The sequence below is a fragment of the Anopheles ziemanni genome, chromosome 2, assembly GCF_943734765.1.
Source record: "Anopheles ziemanni chromosome 2, idAnoZiCoDA_A2_x.2, whole genome shotgun sequence".
Lineage (NCBI taxonomy): Eukaryota > Metazoa > Arthropoda > Insecta > Diptera > Culicidae > Anopheles > Anopheles ziemanni.
In genome coordinates this window covers 85812791-85831881 of record NC_080705.1, presented here as the reverse complement: position 1 = coordinate 85831881, position 19091 = coordinate 85812791, and the positions used below count along the sequence as shown (strand labels likewise).

Sequence of the window (19091 nt, the reverse complement as noted above, 5' to 3'; positions counted from 1 at the left end):
TGTGTGTAGTTGTGCGTGAAGATGTGAACCTGCTCGAAGGAGGAGGCTCTGTGTTGTTTTCTTTCCGTTTTCCGTTCGCTTCCTTCAGCCGGCGAGTGCTGCGATGAAACACGAAAGCCAACGCGTTAATACAGTAGTATAGAATAGTTGTTAGTGCAACAGTGGTAAACAAAGCAGGCGTGAAGCCATCGATCTTGTGCGCAAGTTCCCGTTTCGCAAGTGGTTTTTTTCCTTTGCCAAGAAGTGCGTGAGTGTCTGATGAAAGCGAAAGTGGTACTCCGATCTCAGTGGTAGAGTAGAAGCAGCGATTTCAATAGCATAACCCAAAACCGACCGAAAACACCATGTCGACCACGTCGATTTCGCGCGAGGAAGAGCGCAAGCCGCTGATGGAGGAGTTCTACCGGCAGCGGCGGATTCTGCTCGGCTGCACGGTGCTCATCGGCGCGGCGGCCTTCATCTGGATAGTGGCCATCTCCACCGACCACTGGTTCGTCGTAACAGGTGGCCAAGGTAAGCAACTCCGGTGCGGTAGTAATATTTCTTCTTCCCTTGTTCGCCTGTTCGCCTCTTTCGACGGCGGGACCGACGCCGCCTCGTGGTCGTAAACATTCCAGCGCCCGATGGTATAATGAAGTGAGATAATTTCCGAACAAATCCACAAATAATTCGTACACAAATCTTCACCGATCCGTAGCCCATGCGGTCTATAAATAGGAACCGCAGCGCGTCGGTTCAATTGGTTCTGCGGAACGAACGAACGAACGGACGAACGATTGCGCCAATGGCTTGCCGTAAGGTGTGATGTTACGGCCATCGGCATCGGTAACGGTTCCATTTACTCAAAGGGGATGTTTGATCCATCCATGGGCCAGTGTTGTTGTTGTTTTTTTTTGTGTTTTGTTTCTGGTGCGCGTTTGAATGGAAACACGTGTCGGGCACCAGGCGCCTCCATCGAGCCCCGGAACTGGATACAATTGGATTTGGTTGAGATTAATTCTACCCAGCAGCAAGGAAAATACATTGTTTCTTAGCAACAACTGCGCCACGGGGTAAAGTCACCTCGAAGGTGGTCTAGAACTGACGGTAGTGTCATCCAACCGATGCCAGACGGTCGGGAGATTTAATTGAATACCTGCCAAGTAAGCAGTAAGCGACGCAAAGTTGGCAAAGTGACTAAACTATCGTGATTTGCTCACCAGTGGAATGTGCAAGACTGCGTCGGGGAAATGAACCTTTCAGACGGGATTCTAAGCAGCTCGATTTAATTTACATCTAATGAGTCACGTCTGGTTTTGATTTCACTGTGATGCCCTAAGCAGCTATGAATTGAAGGCCCCAAAAACATGCAATACATTTACCGTTAACATTTTTATTAGATCAAACCAAACATTTTTAATACGGGATCAAAATTGAATTTAACTACAATTGTTTTTCTTCTTAAGCAATACGGCCAGGCCGTCCTTTCTGAAAATAAAAAAAAACAATTTTCCTTAATTTTATTTTGGAGTTTTCATTGCCAGAAGCCTGATTTGCAAAGATTTATTTCATGAAAAACCATCAGTTACCCAAATTGACAAGTAATTTATTTCTCTACTTTTTTGAATCAATGTTTTTTTAATCCTGTTAAAATTTACAATTGTGAAATGTTTGGAAAAGAAAAAAATTAAAAAAATTTAAGAAAAATTATTATATTCGGAAATGTGCCGGACATTTCTTTTGCTTATCCATTTCCAATATCCTCAAACTATTCTGAGAATTTTCCACTTCTTTTAGAAACTGAAACTCTTAGTATACGTTAGTGCATCAATCACATATTTTTATGCAAAAACCGCTGCACCATTCATGCATCATAGTACATTTCAAATGATTTGGATAATTCACACATTTTCATATTCTTGCCACCCTTGCCATTGGTAACTGTAAGCCAACCGTGCAATTAGTAATTGAAACTTGTTAAATAAAGTGAAATTTATGTGCAACATGTTTATATTAGATTCTTTATTCTCATATACCTCGTAAAAAGTTTCCCAACGTATAGATTAAATACCAGAACTGAAACTCTCTCAAACATGTTTTTTTCCATATTCAAATGCAGGAATAAGGAACAATAATTAATTCGTCCGTCCATGTTAACCGACCAATGTAATGCGTTCCCGAATCTCGTTAACCGATCGCGCTCCTGCCACTGCATAGTATTTTCCACTTTACACGGCACGAGTTTGTCGCGCTGTAAAATGTCAACCCATTTGCATTCGCGAGTAAAAATGCCACCATCAAAAAATCCCATAAAAAGTGACTTGAACACATGTTTCGAGTTTAGCTTTCACTGCTTAATCGTCTCCACCGTCGCCGCAGTGGCAAAAGTTGGCAAACGTCTGGCGTGCCGTCGGATGCTAAATTACAATTCCGTTGGCCACCCGATCGAAAGTCATTTACGTTGCATTTGCGAGTGACAGTACCGCTCGCGCATGATTGATTGTCGGCCTTGCCGATTTGCCCGCTTGCCCACCGCCCTTCGCCGTAGTGTTGTAAAGTTTATCAAACAAAATGTCAAAATATGCATTAGCGCAAATAAACAGTCAATGATTTGAACGTTTTATCGATCACATGATCCGTAACGTTGGGAGGGGTGCGTTCGAAATTGATGGCCAAATGGCTGAAACCATTGCCGAGCGGAAAAGCCGGAACGAAACCAACCGAGGGCAGCCATGTGCGGTTTGGCAATGTTTTGTTTTCCCTTTCTTTTCCAAACACTTTCTGCCTACCTTTTTTCCAAACACATTCAAACATCTTTGTGTAACATTTTCAAGCCCAATGTTGGATGTGTAATGATGTCGTTCAAACATGGCTGTTTGATTTTTCGATCGTCGAAGAGGTGTGTAATTTTCTAATCTATTTTTAAAGCACAACATAAGGTGAATGTTTTGTTTTGTTTTTCTATCATCGCTACCATGTGTGGAAAATGGGTGCGAAACTACAGTTGGTTAAGGCAAATGTTTAGATAATACATAACAAAGATTGATTGAACCATTTTAATGCTTACTCGCTTGATGTTTTTATCAGGTTAAATTGCTTTAGAATAACACACCTTTTAACCCTCATTTCTCAGAAAGCCACTGGTCAAGTTTGAATAGATCAAACATTTTGTTTACATACTCGTATTTGGCTCGTGAATATAATACCGTTTTCTGAATGTTTTGTTTGGTGAATCAAAAAAGCTGATTTGCTGTTAAAAATCACAGAACTTTTAAGCACTTTGCATTACAAGTAGAAATTACGTGTCTTATCAATGAGGAATGATGAAGTGATGACAATAACCCTAGAAAGTCTGAAAAAAACAGAGGACACAAAGAACAATATAAAAAAATGTAGAACAAAATTAAGTTTAATTTATGTAAATTAAACATTTTGTTAGCGCGTTTGGCTCGGGAATATAACACCCTCTCGTCAGAAGATTTGTTTGGTAAATTATAAATGTTTTCTGTTAAAAATTACAGAAACACCTAGGAAACAATCCATTACAACTTGATATCATACGTATTTCGATAAAGAATGATGAAAACCCCGCGTGTCAAGAACAGCACATACTTTAAATTATTTATAATTTTTGCATTGTGGTGCGACTTATGATACATTATATCCATAATACTACTGAGTCTATAAACAAAAGAGAACAAAAAATGCTTGAAATTATGAATAATTTTTACATTTAGGTACGATTTATGACGCCTTATGAGGAGAAATCTAGTAAATCTATGAACAATATTAAAATGGCGTAATGCATGATGGTGAATGTTGCAGAGAAATAATTGATTTTATTTCGAAAAGATAAAACCTTTTCGTATAAAAAAGTAAGTTCTTTTATTATTATTATACATGAATATGACGCAGCAGTATTTTTGAAACCAATAAAAGATAATCATAAAAGTCATGCTAATTGAAAGTAAAATAAAAACCTAGTATTATTTCACATTTGACGAATAATCTGATCCATTTGAAACTAATTTAACAAATAAAAAGTTTGCTTCTGGTTCCTTGCACGTACGTCTGTTGAATCATTTATGATATATTCACGATGTTAAATGATCCTTGATCTTTGACACTAACCACTAACAACCCGCAGTTCGCAAATTATTAATAAAGTGATTAAAAGTCAATAAAACCTCGTGCCGATATGCAACCGGCAAGGGTCAAGAGAAAACAATCAAAACCGCAATTTCATAAGCACTTACATTACAAGTGTAAGGCACTCGTCTGCCGGAAGCATTAATATGCAACCAGATGTTTTTCTACTAGTTTCGAATGCAATCAACTGTTTGAACGTTGCCGAGCAGCAGTTTCATAAAAATCATGACTTACCACTCGGATACCATCAACTTCTACCCAGAATGCCGGACAGCACAACGGCGAATGGTGAGCCAATATTGACATTGAATCTTTCTCCTACTTCCGCTCCGGTCATGCTTTCTGACTGGAACGGTTCACCGTAAAGCAAGTTATGCCGGTTGTTTGCCGTGCGATTCACAATCCTCGGCGAAAGTCAACAGTGCCCTCGGGAGAGAGAAAGTGCCGTTTTTTGTTTTATCTTTTGCACTCTATCTATTTTTGCTCCGACTCTCTTGTTCGACAGTTGGATGTTTTCTTTTTGTTTTTGTTTTTTACAACCAAGTCACAATGTTTTATGTGTTCGAGAATAAAAAGACCCCATGGAGACATGGGTAGCGAGCGTTTCTTCATTTTACAACGATGTTCAACGTTTGCGAAGCGCGTTGCAAATTGGTGGGATTAAAAATAAGACCCCATAGGTCACCGTTGCACGGTTCATCAAGTGGTATGGCAAGAATGTTTTCCCCCGGGGCAGGAAGGACCGGGTTGAACGGTTGCGGTGTGTGGAAGGGGACCTTCGGGATGCAACGATTAACGATTGTAATTAATGCGGAAGACAAACAACCCTGTGTCAGGGATTTATTCGGGCTGTATTTTACACGATATCACACAACACGGAGGCCGTCTTATGATTCTTAGTAGAGCATCCGGTTCCCAAGGGAGATGGTTCGGTTGATACCATTTCCGAGAACTTCGCTGACTTCGCTGAACCGACACTGATGGGTGCCTTCTTCTCCCGCTTGTTGACAGGAATCTTCATCCCGGAAACGCGCCGATACTTCAAAACGTCCCACTCGGGGTTGTGGAAAATCTGCCGCTACGGCGTCATACCGGCCGTGCTGGCGCAGGCCAACGTGACGCGCAACTTCACGACGCTCTCGTTCGTCAACGAGAACCGCATCGCCACGATGCGCAAGACGATCGCGAAGGAACCGTACATCCAGGACTTTCTGGCCACCGACCTGCGGACGGACAACGTGTCCGACGTCGACGACACCTTCCGGCGGCACCTGTTCGCGTCGTGGATCGTGAACGATGCGGGCCAGTTCGGCGAGCTGCGGACCGTCTTCCACGAGCTGACCGGCAAGCTGCGCCAGCAGGACAACGTGGCCGTGCAGAAGCTGAAGAACCCGCCGCTGATGATGCTCGACCCGACCGATCTGAACGGGGTGCGGGAAGCGCTGAAGGAGGAAACGGTGGCCGCCGTCGTGGAGACGGTCATCATCAACTCGACCGAAATCAACGTGCTGCTGCCGCAGGCACTCAAGGAGGCCCTGTTCGACGGGTGGGAGCAGAAACCGGGCGTCATCTATCTGCTCTGGGCGTTCGCCAAGGCGATGAACATCCCGCCGTACGTCGTCAGCCCGAACGGCACCAAGTACATCATCCGGCCGCCGATTCCACCGAAGAAGGGCCGCATAGCGAACGGCTACGAGTACACACCGTTCAGTAGGTTTTCGGCCATGGCGCGACCACGGTTTTCGGCCCGGTACTAACACGCTTTCCCTCTTACAGAAAAATGCAAATTCCACAATCTTTTCCCGAGCGATGACGAAATTCAGCAGGATCCTTCCATCGACGACGAATTGCTAGGTGAGTGATCGCGGATCGCGTTTCGGATGCCTTACTCCATGTTACGGTTCTTTCCCACCGGAAAAACTTATTATTAACAGCACGATCAATCTGGGAAGGATCGCCTCCCCCACCCCCCCCGTACGATTCCATTTTCCCGCCCAGTTTGATTTGATTTTGTGTTACTTTTTTTAAACATTTCTCTTTCGTTTTCGTTTCGTGTGGTTGCGTTGGCATCGAAATATCTCATCCCCCAAATGCACCCAACGTAAATAACATGATTTGTTTTTTTTATAAAAAAAAAAAACCCCCCTCAATACATACACATACCACTATTCCGTGTCCGTGTGTGCATGGCCTGCTAACCGGGCACCGCGCGATTGAATAATAAAACCGATTGCCATTTTCTGTATCAAACATAAAACGACGACGATTGCGATTGCGATTGGAGTAGAAAAAGATGAAGCATTCTACAATCCCGAGTTCCAGTCGGAAGGTATGAAGCACTGGTTTCTCACATAGTTTCGGGAAACAAGGTATAAGTTACTTGTTAAAGTTATCGTACTAGCTAAAATCTGATGATTGATTTTGATTGAAAAAACATCCAACGGAAGCCGGATGGTTAGAGGTTCTGGTTCCGTTAGCAATATTTGATCGCAAATAGTGAGCAAATTAGTGAAAAGAAATATTTGAAGCCGAATTTAGCTAATGCGATGAGTTGAAAAGTAACTGTGCGTCTTGTTCCTTTCTATTAAATTGCCTTCTCTTTGTAACTCTACTAGAACAATTGGAACCTACAAAATGTAGACAAATTATGTGTGGTTCCTTTGCAATTTCGATGTTAAATCATTAGTCGCATCAATGTTACAATTAATCAGTTTTTTCTATATGTAGATGTGGCATAACCTTACGCGCTTTTCTAGCCACTTACAAAAACCGTGTCCCGCTTGGAACGGCATTACATTAAAATTGGGAACAAAATAGTATAAAAGAAGTATTTCTTGTTACACCTAACTGAGTAGAATAGAAAGCCTTCGGCATTTCATTGGAATGGAATCAATTTAATTAACACATTTTATGTTACGAAAAAAGTAAAACTTCTCAATATTGTACTCACACATCATCTGGGAAAGTAAAATAGGTTAGTGCATCTTTACGATGTGATAATTAACCTCAATCGCAACGAAGCTGCATAAGAAACGAATGCCGTGCATCTTTTTGCTCTTCCCGTTTTGTCATTTGGCACTTCCTGTCGCGCACTTCTTTTGCCGGTCATATTTCATATCCGATCGAGCTTTTCGTTGTCTTCATTAATTTTCTCGCGCCGACCATAAACAGCCGGTCGTAAAATTTTGCATGCGGCGCACGACGAAGCGGTGCACACAAGCATCCTCGGAGTTGGTAATCTTGCGGTTAAACAGTTCTTTACACACATTTCATGTTGCTTTTTGCACGACTTGAACATAAACCAGGCGCAACACGGCGTTAAAGTCGTCAAAGGTTTGAAGTGTAGCGAATCGACGAAACGCACATACTTTATTGCATCGTTGTTCGCTTCTGGCCGCTTCTGAATAGGCGTTGCATCATGTTTTCCCGCTGCTCATTACTTTTTACGAATGCACGAGTTAAGAATGGATATTCACGTTTCACATACGTTAAGATGTTTTGCGCGGCTTGGTTTAAGACAATAAATATAAAAGAGCTAAGACAATAAAAAAAAAAGTCTAAACAGACTTAAAGATACTTCTATTATTATGTGTAAAACACTAGCTGTTTTCAAGTTATATTAACAACAATGATGTATTGTAGTATTATATCATAACCGATTTGGTTTTTGGTGTGTATAATACTCTATTTTTCTTTTAAAATTAATGCTCTGAAAATTAGAGATAGCGTTAAACAGGAGAATTATTTTTGTTTGTACTAATTTCTGTACTCCCATAATATCAAAGTGGAACCTTTTCTTTACGTTGATATTTTTACTTAACACTAGAATACATTGCTTTGGAATAACTCCGCCATTATAAAAAGGTGATGTTATACACGCGAAAGTACGATACTTTGTGACTTGACGGTAAAGTATGTCTTCAGGAAAACAAAACATTATATCAAATAGAAAACCCCTCCTAGTCCCCCTAATCGCTTGCATGATAAGGTTAGCGGTAGTGTGTTTAATCCAGTTGATAATAATACTAGTAACAGTGCATCAACTCGATACGACAATGTTTGATTGCCCACAGTAATATCAAACAAATTTCTATATCATGTTAACCTTTTCGTTCCCTCCTCCTCCTCCTCCTCCTCCATCCAGACTACAGCCGAACCGAGGCCTCGTTTGCGTGCATCACCGTGTTCGTGATGGTGATGGGTTTCATATTTTCGATTTACACCTTCCTGAATCCACGATACATGTTCAAGCGGTTAGCCGGAGGAATACATTTCATTTCTGGTAAGTCAGATGGATGGGAAAAGGGGTCAATGGATTGTCGATCTTAAAGTGACGAAAAGGTGTGTTTTTTACTAAACTTCTTTTTTTTTAACTCTTCAACGTGATTACAGCGGCGACGAGCATCGTCGTAATTCAAGTGCTAGTGGCTTCCGTGGAGTACGAAAAGGAAAACATATCCTACACCTTCCCGAAAGGTGCCAAATATAGGTGAGTCCTTCAAATGGTGGTGTGTCGCAGGCATTCCCCTCCCATTCCCCCACTCTTTCTCACTCGCTGCCTTCCTGTTAATCATCTAATCGACACCATTTTACTGCCATTTTAGTTACGGCTACGGATTCTATCTGGCGTGGTTCGTCTTTCTGTCGAACATCTACGCCGGGCTGGCGTTCATGTGGTACTCGAAGAAAAGGAAAGGCAACAAGGCGGCCACCGAGGAGCTGGGCATGGCCGACGAACCGATCAATATTGGCCGATAGAGCGACAGGCAGACGAGAGTGACGACGGTGGGCATCGACAGTGGACGGTCAAGCCAAAGACCAAAGACAACCAACTACTGGATCCTGGAGGGGGACGGCCGGTCGATAAAGACGAAGGTAGGAGGACGCGATGGTGGAAGGGGATTGGCGAGAAGTGATTCGTTTCTTTTTAATTCGCTCTCCAAGATCCTTCAAGCACGTCCGAATTCGAAGCGAAACTACTCTAATAACGATGGACAACAAGAAGCATTAAGACATTGTATTTCTTCCTTTTTTACGCGAATTCGTATTTTGGTTTCTTCTTTTTGTAACTATTTTTTTAAATACTCTATATCTCACTCATGATTCGATTTTCTGTTACGATTTTACTGTTACATTAACTGTTATCGAAATAATAAAGATAAGAAAGATGGGTTAAACAAATGGTGTCCATATGGCTGTGTTCCGTCAAAATAGAATTTGGATTGAAATTAATCTAATAAATGAATCCAATAAGGCAAGTTAGAAAATCGGCCCATGAGCGCCGGGGCTCACCACCTCGACGGCGTGGGTTCGAATCCCAACCGAGACCGCACCCTCCCCTGTACGAGAGGACTGACTATCCACGTACTACAACAGGGAAACAAATCTCGTAAGCCCTTAACGGGCAAGCATGACCAAGAGATCGTTACGCCAAAAAGAAGAAGAAGGCAAGTATTTTTTTTTGTCCTCTATTACTATTACCACAATATTATTTGTCATCAGCACCGTTTTAAATCACAAATACTAATTGTACGTTTTTGTCACACCTCATGTGTCCGAGCCCTTTATTGTCGTGTTATCGATGAACCTTAACATCAACAAATCAGGGTGCGAGCCCATGCCATACGTCGGTTTCACTTCCGGTTTCCCCCCAAAATTGTATTGCTGTACGCTATGTGCGATACGTGTATATTCGGATAATGCTTTGTTAACACGCACTTACCTTCCTGCAACATAAAGAACCGCGTGATCGAACAAATCTTTACGAACAAGGATATTTCTACCTCCTGGTGGTGTCTTCGGCTCAAGAACCTATGCGGTTCGAGCGAACAGGATCGGGTGTCTAAAATGAAATAAAGCACAAAAACGGGCAAGTAACTGTTGCACAATCGACAGCCGCATCGACGAAGACATAATAACCTGATCAACCACGGAGCAAGGAAAACTCTTTGCCAGCTTCCATGGAAAGTACAAGCGCCACACGTACAGTGCACTCCAAGACGTTTCTTCAAAAGATCGACCAAGTGGTGGGTAAAGGAAAGATAAATGTACAAATCGAAAAGACCACTCACTGCCGGCGACTAACTAAAAACTGACGAATGCGTATGGATGGGACTTGAAAGAAATTTAGTTTGATAACTAGTACACTACAAAAGGGTCAATATTAACGTGGGAAATTGTTTAGTTGCACGAGTGTAAAATAACAAGCATGTTATAAAATTCTTTCACTACCTCTTCACAGCAGGCACATTCATTTCCCAGCTCAGGCCGGCGATAAGGACCAAGAAAACCGGAGACCTTCCGACACCTGGCTTTGGATTTTGCTTTACCTAAAATATTCCCCGTTTCTTGCACCGAACAGGCACGGCCAGGGCTCCTGCTGCTGTGGGACGGCAAATCTTGTGGAGGATGGTTTGAAAAACAGGATTAGTTTGCGTGTGCATCGTGTTCATTTGCGGCATATATGGTTGTGTAGGGTTTGATTACTTTGTTCAAGCACTCGGTGCGTAAGTGTACGTTCCAACATCGCTGCTGTTTGCTGCTTTGCCCGGCCAACGAATGCCTCTCCCTCACGTGGCTCCCTTTTGGGCGATGGGCCATCCCGACCACGGCTGAGGAAATGCCCGCACGCACATTTTATCAACATCATGCGCTGCAAATAAGATGAATCAATGTGGTTAAAACTGTCGAGTGGTAACAGCGAAGAGAGTGGTCAAACATAACGCAGTGAATGTTCAATTAACTTAAATTTAGACGGTTGGCATTTGCTCTACGTTTCATTCGATCCGGTTTTGTTTTGTATCCTCGTAAGCAAGGAACCAGTTTTATTATCGCGCTCTCTATTTCAATTCGTCATTTGTGTATGAACGGTATTACCTCCACTATCAATCGATTTGTAAATTCTATTTATTTACCCCTCTGGTGAAGAATTTGATTGAAATATAATCAAATGGCGAACATAAAAACAATTAAAACATAGTCTACAAAATGATTTTAAATCATTCTTCACTTGCCACCAAGTTCGTGTCAGTACCGAAGCTTAAGCTAATCATGCCTGGCGATAATTTAATACTTTCTGCAACCTGCTAAATCGGCCAGAGTCAAGGTGTTGTTGAGCAAAGAAAAAATGGTACCATTAAAGTGACCGAAAAGAAGAAAAACGGTATCCTCGTTACGTAAAACGAAAGAAAAAGATTAATTCTCCGATGCTAGATTTTCACAAATCGTAATCATTCCTATGGTTGGTCTAGTGTTTCGCATATGTATGGGGCTTTTGTTTTTGTTCTTCTTCCATAATGATTAAGATCGATTAAAGATTACTACATGAGTGGCTTTTAGTTGTTTACCTCTCTCATTGCTTGCTTCGTGAACAAAACAAGAGAAATTGTGTTTTTCTTTACAAGTTCTGCAGCACGGTCTTCATAGCCTGCTAATCACACACACACACTTTGATTCCTACGAGAGATTGATGGGTGCATCATCATCTTCATCGGGTAGGGCTTCCTTCATCGTTCGATGAATTCGACTGCGCGCGTGTGGTGTGTGCAGAAAGTGGTGCGGATTGCGGTCGACGTGGTTGTTGTTGTTGTTGTTGTTCGGCGAAGCGCGTAAGTAAGAAAAGGTCATTGTTAATGTACATGAAGGAGCTGCAGATATGCTGGAGAGAATGGATTCATTTATGTCCAAATAAAGGGGTTTTTGGAAGGAGTATACTTCCGTTGCGTACGGGGCCTCAGGTGCATTCGCTCTCCTATTCGGTTTCTACGGGTTTCCCTTTAGATTTTATCCTGTATGAACGGATGTGCCAGCGCGTGGTTCAGCGAGATTCGCTTGGCGGGATCGAGGGCGAACACCTTGTCCAGGAGGTCCTTCAGTTGCGATACTTTGCGTATCTGCTCGTCGGGAAGGTTCTGTCCGGCAATGAGCTCCTGCTGTAAGTCCCGCGTCGACTTTATGACTGATACGACCACAATTTTTTCCTGCAAAATATTGAGAAACATAAATGAGACGATTGTTGGGATTAAATAAACAATACACTGCAAACATGTAACGTTGGGTCCCTGTGAATATTGTTTCATTTGCCAGCTTTTAACGGATAATGTTAAATAATCATTAAATTATTTTAAATACTCCTTTAATCCATTAACAACTACCAAAACTCGTTAAAATCGTACGCGCATAATGATGTACAGCAGTCTCCACAAACATGCGATGTTTAAATTAACGTATTTTTGCGTGTATATAATCATCTTTTTTATCCACGATCATTGCATGGCAAAAGTAGTGATGATGTTAAACGAGGAAACTAGAAGTCTTACTATGCCTTACACGAAGGTGATTCTATATACGCGAAAATACGGCAAATATACATGAACGCTTCTATAATAAGCCCCAATCGATTAACGAATCCAATTTATTAAAGTTGTATGTTTAAAAATCCAATCATTAGACAAATAGAACGGTGTAATTGACGAAGACGAACACAATGGCTTAAGTGCAATAGCATCCGAAAATAGGCTTCTTGTAAAAAGTGCATTTATATACGTATAAAAACATACTGATTTTTTGATTGGCTGTTGAGGTCCAACAAGACATATTCTGCCATTTTAAGACATTAACGCCGGAGTCCACTCAGATCCTACGTTTTCACTTAAGCTTTTAGGCCATTTAAAAGTATAATAACAAAAATTGAAATTTCATGCACATTTGCTTGAACCATCATATATACAGTCTGACAAGAAAGTATCCGTACAGTCATCAATTTCAACTTTAAGCCTAGTTATCTCAGTGACTACGTGACCTAGGACAATTATTTAAACGACATCTCGTAGATAAACTTATATTCTATCCAATGAGGTCTTAACATTTCAAAAAAGTTACTTGTAGGTCACTTTGCTCTAACGAAACCCCAAAAAAGGCCCAAAATCGATGACAAAAAAGTATTCGTACACCCGGCTTTCTTGACCAAAAACACCGGTTTGGTGAGGTTCTAGTAGTCAAAGTATCAACCTAGCTATTATTTCGAGTTATTAAGGGTCTAAAAAAATGGCGGCATCAATTTTATATCATCATTTAACGTGAAATGGCCAGTGAAACTTAGCATACAGCTGCAACCAATAGAGAGCTATCTTTTTCATGTGATGTCAAGGGAACCTAACATGGAAAGTTGATGAACTCTGTGGCAAATCTCATGCTAAGTCTCAGGAACTTATAATTTGTCGAATTAACCAGGGTACAACTAGACTAAACCCTTCAAACAGACATCTTTCGTGGTTACTCAATCGCTATGAGGTGGTGATAGCTCGAAAAGCTATGAAGTCTTCCATACTTAGAGTTCTCAAACATGACGAACGAAGTGTCTAGATCACCAATCATATGATTTGGATTACAACTCTTAAGAAGGTTTTTTGGAAAAAACAATAACATTGCATAATTGTACGTTGCAAATTTTTCGTTTCTAAGGAAAGAATAAGGGAGACTGGGGATTTGCAAATCGCTGTATTTTGATGCCATTGGCGTGTCGGCACAGTGTTTTATACACTATATACAGACTTAATACATATAAAATTAAGCAATTTTGGCCAAAACAACGAACAACAATTGAGATTTAACGTCGAACTCAATCATCAATATGAGCAACGTTGTTCCAACTATAAAACACAGTAGTTGAAAGTATGTGTTATGGCGTTCGGAGGCCATTAATCAAACTGGAAACATTGAACTAATTATAAATCATCTGTAGGACATGGTCTACTTCGCCCATTTTATTCTTTGGACAAGCCAACCCTTGGTAAAAGTTTAAATGTTCTACAATGTTCTCTCTGAGTAAAATAACGATCCTAAGAATAGGTCATGTATTGTCCAAGAGTGACCACTTTATGAGATCATACAAGTGTTGACGATAGTCGAAAAGTGTCCGGAATCGATCTCTATACAACATTTGTCGAAAGATGCCTAGATCTACCATCAACGGAACATTATCCTGATCTTAGTAGACATCTTTAGAACTATTATGGAATCGGGTCAAATTTCCAGCATATTTCGAAAAGAAAACTGGTAGAAATTATTTCTTGGCACTTACAGGCTATTATTGAGGCAAGTGGCATTGATTGCACCATATTGGCACATCATGTACGGATGGCACATCATCAATACTCATCATGTACGGATACTTTTTTGTCATCGATTTTGAGCCTTTTTTGGGGTTTCGTTAGAGCAAAGTGACCTACAAGTAACTTTTTTGAAATGTTAAGACCTCATTAGATAGAATAGAAGTTTATCTACGAGATGTCGTTTAAATAATTGTCCTAGGTCACGTAGTCGCTGAGATAACTAGGCTTAAAGTTGAAATTGATGACTGTACGGATACTTTCTTGATAGACTGTAGATGCAATAAATTTAAAGCGAAATAAAAAAATAAGCACATGCAAAACAGCGACACTTACCCGCTCGGTGATTTTGTCTATCTCGTGCGATAGGAAGTTGCAGTTCTGGTCAAAGTGTTGATCCTTGAACTGACCCTTGCGAATCAGCTTGTTCGGTATCTTGCCCTTCAGGTCCATGAAACACTTAAGCATTTGATTATTGGACTGACCACTGAACAAAATCTTGCCCGTATACAGCTCGTAGATGGAGCATCCGGCCGACCACATATCGATACCGTAGTCGTACGACAGGCCGAGGATGATTTCCGGCGCACGGTAGAAGCGCGACACCAGGTACGGCGTGATCTCGTTGTCGGTGATCGACGATGCCGATCCGAAATCGCACAGCTTCAGCACCAAGTTGTTCTCGTTGACCAGAATGTTGTCCGGTTTGATGTCCGCGTGCAGGATACCGGTCTTTTTCAGCAGCTTCAAGGCCAGCAGCAGCTGCTGGGTGTAGCTGCGTACGGCTTTGATGTGCAGACCGACGTTTTTGCCGTACTTCTTCAGCACCTCCCGCAGGTTCATCGAGAGTGGCTCCAGGACCATGCACAGATGCTTGAGGTGGAAGGCAACGAAAAACAGAAAAGTATGTTAGAAATGTGGAAAGAGATGAGCTTGAAAAGGAAGCCGGCAAAACTTACCTGCTTGTGGAAAAAGTGTCGGTACAAGCGAAGGCAATGGTACCGATCGGTTGGATCCGCGTCGTTGAGTTTCTTCAGTATCTCCAGCTCCCGGAGGCCCGTCTTATGCCTGGAAGGACGGTGAAAATTATCCGATTGATGTACGAAGCAATAAACATGTTTCATGGTAATAATCTTCCCGAAAAAAAACTTACATGATCTCGTTGTTGCGAATGATCTTAACAGCAACGAAGGCACTGCCACGGGCTTGATCCCGAGCCTTCACGACCGTACTGAACACCCCCTGGCCGGTGTAGTTGGCGACCACGTACCGGTTGTCCAGCACCTCACCGATCCGGACACGATAGTAGCCTTCCGCGTCGTCCCAGTTGTCCGTCAAGGCCGGGTTCTCGTGCGCCTGCTTGTTCGCCACCACCTGGTTCGGCGAGTCGAAGTTGGAGTCGATGTCCTGTTCGGCAAACATGTCCCATTCGGGGCGTTTAACATTTTCTTTCGCAGTACTTTTCGGTTCCTTACTCTGCCTGTCCAGGTCCCCTTTCGGTGGGTCGGCCGGGTCTTTCTGCTTACGTTCTACCTGATCCATCAGATCCCGCCGTTCGCTCGGTATCGGGGGCGTGAGCGACTGGTCGGTCCCATCGCGGTCATCCTGCTGCTGGTGGTGGGCCGTCGCTTCCCGGCTGTTGTTGGTGGATGAATCGTTCCGGGACGACGGGCCGGTACTGCTGCTCAGCTGGCGCAGTTCGGGCGGTTGCACTTCCGTCATGCTGTTGCTGTCCTCGTTCGCTGCACCCAGTTTCTGAGAAAAAGTTCATTAATTTCTTTCATTTCGTGTGTTTGATGTGGTTTTTAGCTAACGACCTACCTTCAGTAGCGCTTCGCGCTCCTTGCGTCTCTTTTCAATGATCTTCTCCTCGTCCTCCTCATCGTCAATGTCGATGTCGGCAATTTCACTGTCGCTACTAGACTCCTTCTGCTGCTTGAGTCCTTCACTAAGAGAATCCTTAAAACGATCGTCTTCCACCTTCCGACCCCTGCCGCCGCCACCCCGACCGTCGCGCCCGTTCCGCTGCATACCACGCCCATAACCTCGATCTCGATCCCTGTCGCGACCACGATCCCAATCGCGATCGCGGAAGTCTCGATCCATCCTACCCGGACCACCGCGCACGTTACGATCCCTGCTTCTGCCACGGAAACGATCACGTGATCCCAACCGACCCCCTCCTCCCCGACCACGGGGATCCCTTTCCATCGAACGTCTCTCGCGGCTACGATCACGCGGCGAATAGCCACGTCGATCGCGGAACGACCGATCCATGGAACGATCGCGCTCTCGCTGGCGGGCCCTCGCCCGGTCCCTATCCCGATCGCGTTCGCGCTCGCGAGCTTTCTCCCGCTCGAAGCGTTCCTCGGCCATGCGGCGCTTGTAGTTATCGTCCTCCCGATTACGGCGCTCCTCACGGGTTCTGTTTTCCCGGTCCCGTTCGCGGTCTCGATCCGATTGCCTTGAGCGTCCATCTGCTAGCTGCTGCTGTGACTGGAATTCTTTCGATGACCTTTTGTCGACCTCTGCGTTAGAGCTCCGGTGGGAGGGAGGTTGTGAATCATCCTGGCCACTGCGCGCCGCAGTCGTGCGGTTCACAGCTGCCTTCTTGAGCAGCCGATCCACATCATCCGGCGTCGAATCTCCATCGATTGTTATGACCGCTTCATTCGGCTCCACACGCTTCTTCTTAACCGGACGTTCTCCTCCTTTAGCCTTCGACTGCTTTCCGTCATCTTCGTCGTCCGTCGCATACTCACCAAGGCAAGCCTGTAGCATTGCCTTCTGGCGCATCAGATCCTCCAGATTGAGTTCATCGTCTTCGATGACCGCCACATCCGGGCTGGGTGCATCCTCCACCGCCGTTCCCTCACTTTCACTTTCCACCGACACGACGTCCTCCTTGCGCTTCTCCAGGTTTTGCGTTAGCATTTGTACCAGTTTGTCCGGGTCCGTCGATATGTGCCCTTTCCGTTTTTCCGCCACCTTGCTGCTGCCATTGTTTTTCGGACGCGCCGTGTCATCGCCAACGTCGCTTTCGGCGGATCGCTTGGATCGTGCAGGTTGTTCCACTTTACGCACTTCTACCTTTGCGCCATTGTTCTTGGCGTGGTCAGCTTCCGACCCGCTGCTTGCCTCGTTCTCTTCGTCCTCGCCACGGTGCTTCCGTTTGTGCTTTTTATGCTTCTTGGCCTTGTAGGTCTTCTCCGCCTTATCGGATTTTGATGATTTCTTGTGACGCTTATGCTTTTTATGTTTGCGGGAACTGCTGCTTTGCTTCTGCTCCGATTTGTTGTTCTGAGGGCTTTGCTCCTCCTCGGCCGAATCACTTTCGTCCGAAGCGATACTGCTGGAAAGGGGATGATAATTGGAACCAAATTAAAGCGTCATACTGATGACGAAAGGAAATGGTGGTAAAACAACGCAACCCAATATTCTGGCGGTCGCACTTTAACTTACATTACTTCACGTGATGTCATCGTTTTCACAATTTTCCACAACACAATGCGTGAGATTAAAAATGAATAAGCAATCCGGAATAAAACAACTTGCTTCGCAGAAGCACCTTTTTTTCGTTTTGCACGCACTAGAGATGTGAGTCTAGAGATGAATCGGCTGATTAGAGCCGCTCCCAACAGGGAGCTTGTAGATCCGATTCCAATGTGAGCTCCTTATCGCATTTATTATCTTCAATAAAAAGATAATTGACAACGAACAGAAGCTTTCGACCTGTGCTAATCTAGGCAATTGCATGTGAACTAAATGATGAAATTCCAAAATAAAACCTTCTTTTGCGTGGATAAAATTCAAGGACTCACTCCTCTGTTAGATGTGAGTTAGGAGTACGTCCATCACACTGATACTGTCAGCGAAGTTGTCATTTTCAGTTGATCAAAATGTTTACCTGTTCAATTAAAAAACCTTGGTCCTAAGTTGAAATTACCGTTGAAATAATTAATTTGTTTAAAGTTTCTAAGCCGATTTATTCTATCTTTCTAAGCCGATTTTATATTAAATAAAACATTGCTTTTAGGAAATTAACCAAGACTACACTCTGTCCCAAGGTCAGTTTTGAATTATTTGAGGTAAAAGAATTTTGAAATACCAGTGTTCATTCCTGTTGTAGTAAGCTATAACAAGTCAGCCCAATGAATTAATTGTATAGCAGGCTGTAGCCACTCCGTAGAATTGTTCGGATATACAATAAAGAAACTCTGTACAAAAATTTGTGGAAAACAAACGTTTATACAGTTCCACTCCGAGACTCGTAGCGATCGGACGCTCTTTTACGAAGCAGAGCAAATAGTTTATCTCCGCAAAATAGAGCAAGCCTAACAATGGCAGCTTTGAGAAGTACCCTTCGGGTGGACTTCTCAAAGATTCCTAAAAGGCCTCCCGTGATGGAGGCAACGACCTTCGTGATGACAAAGCTGGGTCTTACCAGCAACAACATCAGCTCAATCCGGATGAAGCCAGCGACATCCGCAATGTTTATCCGTGTGAAGGAACAGAGCCTCGCTCTAAGAACCGTCGAGCAGAACGACGGAAAGCACTCGCTAGAATGCGACGGGAAGCATTTCCCGATCCCGATCACCATGGTCGACAACTCCGTGGTCGTGAAAGTCCACGACTTGTCTGAAGATGTTTCAGACAAGACAATCTCGGATTTCTTCTCCCGCTACGGAGAGGTGCGCGCGATTCGAACCGGCGTTTGGGCAAAACCTTATCCATGCGCCGGAATCCCGGACGGATACCGCTATGTGACAGCGGTTATCACAAAGCCGGTGCCTTCGTACGTCACTATCGGAGGTGAAGAAACAATGGTGACCTACCGGGGCCAGCACCAAACGT

General features: G+C 43.5%; 2 protein-coding genes across 2 annotated transcripts; one reads left to right on the top strand and one right to left on the bottom strand.

Moving 5' to 3' along the window:
* The first annotated feature begins 344 nt into the window (after positions 1-344).
* Positions 345-8886, top strand: LOC131281675 (uncharacterized). Its single transcript, XM_058311022.1, has 7 exons — positions 345-513; positions 5140-5838; positions 5905-5982; positions 6416-6457; positions 8273-8410; positions 8521-8617; positions 8733-8886. Exons 1-7 carry the CDS (start codon positions 345-347, stop codon positions 8884-8886), a joined length of 1377 nt encoding a protein of 458 aa, XP_058167005.1.
* Positions 8887-10923: 2037 nt separating this feature from the next.
* LOC131282459 (serine/threonine-protein kinase PRP4 homolog) lies at positions 10924-17725 on the bottom strand. Its single transcript, XM_058311933.1, has 6 exons — positions 17700-17725; positions 16059-17589; positions 15391-15992; positions 15197-15305; positions 14574-15110; positions 10924-12107 (listed from the first exon to the last, which is right to left on the bottom strand). Exons 1-6 carry the CDS (start codon positions 17717-17719, stop codon positions 11904-11906), a joined length of 3003 nt encoding a protein of 1000 aa, XP_058167916.1. The 5' UTR covers positions 17720-17725; the 3' UTR covers positions 10924-11903.
* Between the last annotated feature and the right edge of the window lie 1366 nt (positions 17726-19091).

Coding starts and splice junctions, on each gene's coding strand:
- LOC131282459 (XM_058311933.1), bottom strand. CDS start 17,719: ATGACATCACGTGAAGTAAT. Junction 15,306..15,390: donor ATTCGCAACAACGAGATCAT/GTAAGTTTTTTT, acceptor CCGTCCTTCCAG/GCATAAGACGGGCCTCCGGG. Junction 15,111..15,196: donor GACACTTTTTCCACAAGCAG/GTAAGTTTTGCC, acceptor TTCCACCTCAAG/CATCTGTGCATGGTCCTGGA.
- LOC131281675 (XM_058311022.1), top strand. CDS start 345: ATGTCGACCACGTCGATTTCGCGCGAGGAAGAGCGCAAGCCGCTGATG. Junction 6,458..8,272: donor TCCCGAGTTCCAGTCGGAAG/GTATGAAGCACT, acceptor TCCTCCATCCAG/ACTACAGCCGAACCGAGGCC. Junction 8,411..8,520: donor AGGAATACATTTCATTTCTG/GTAAGTCAGATG, acceptor ACGTGATTACAG/CGGCGACGAGCATCGTCGTA.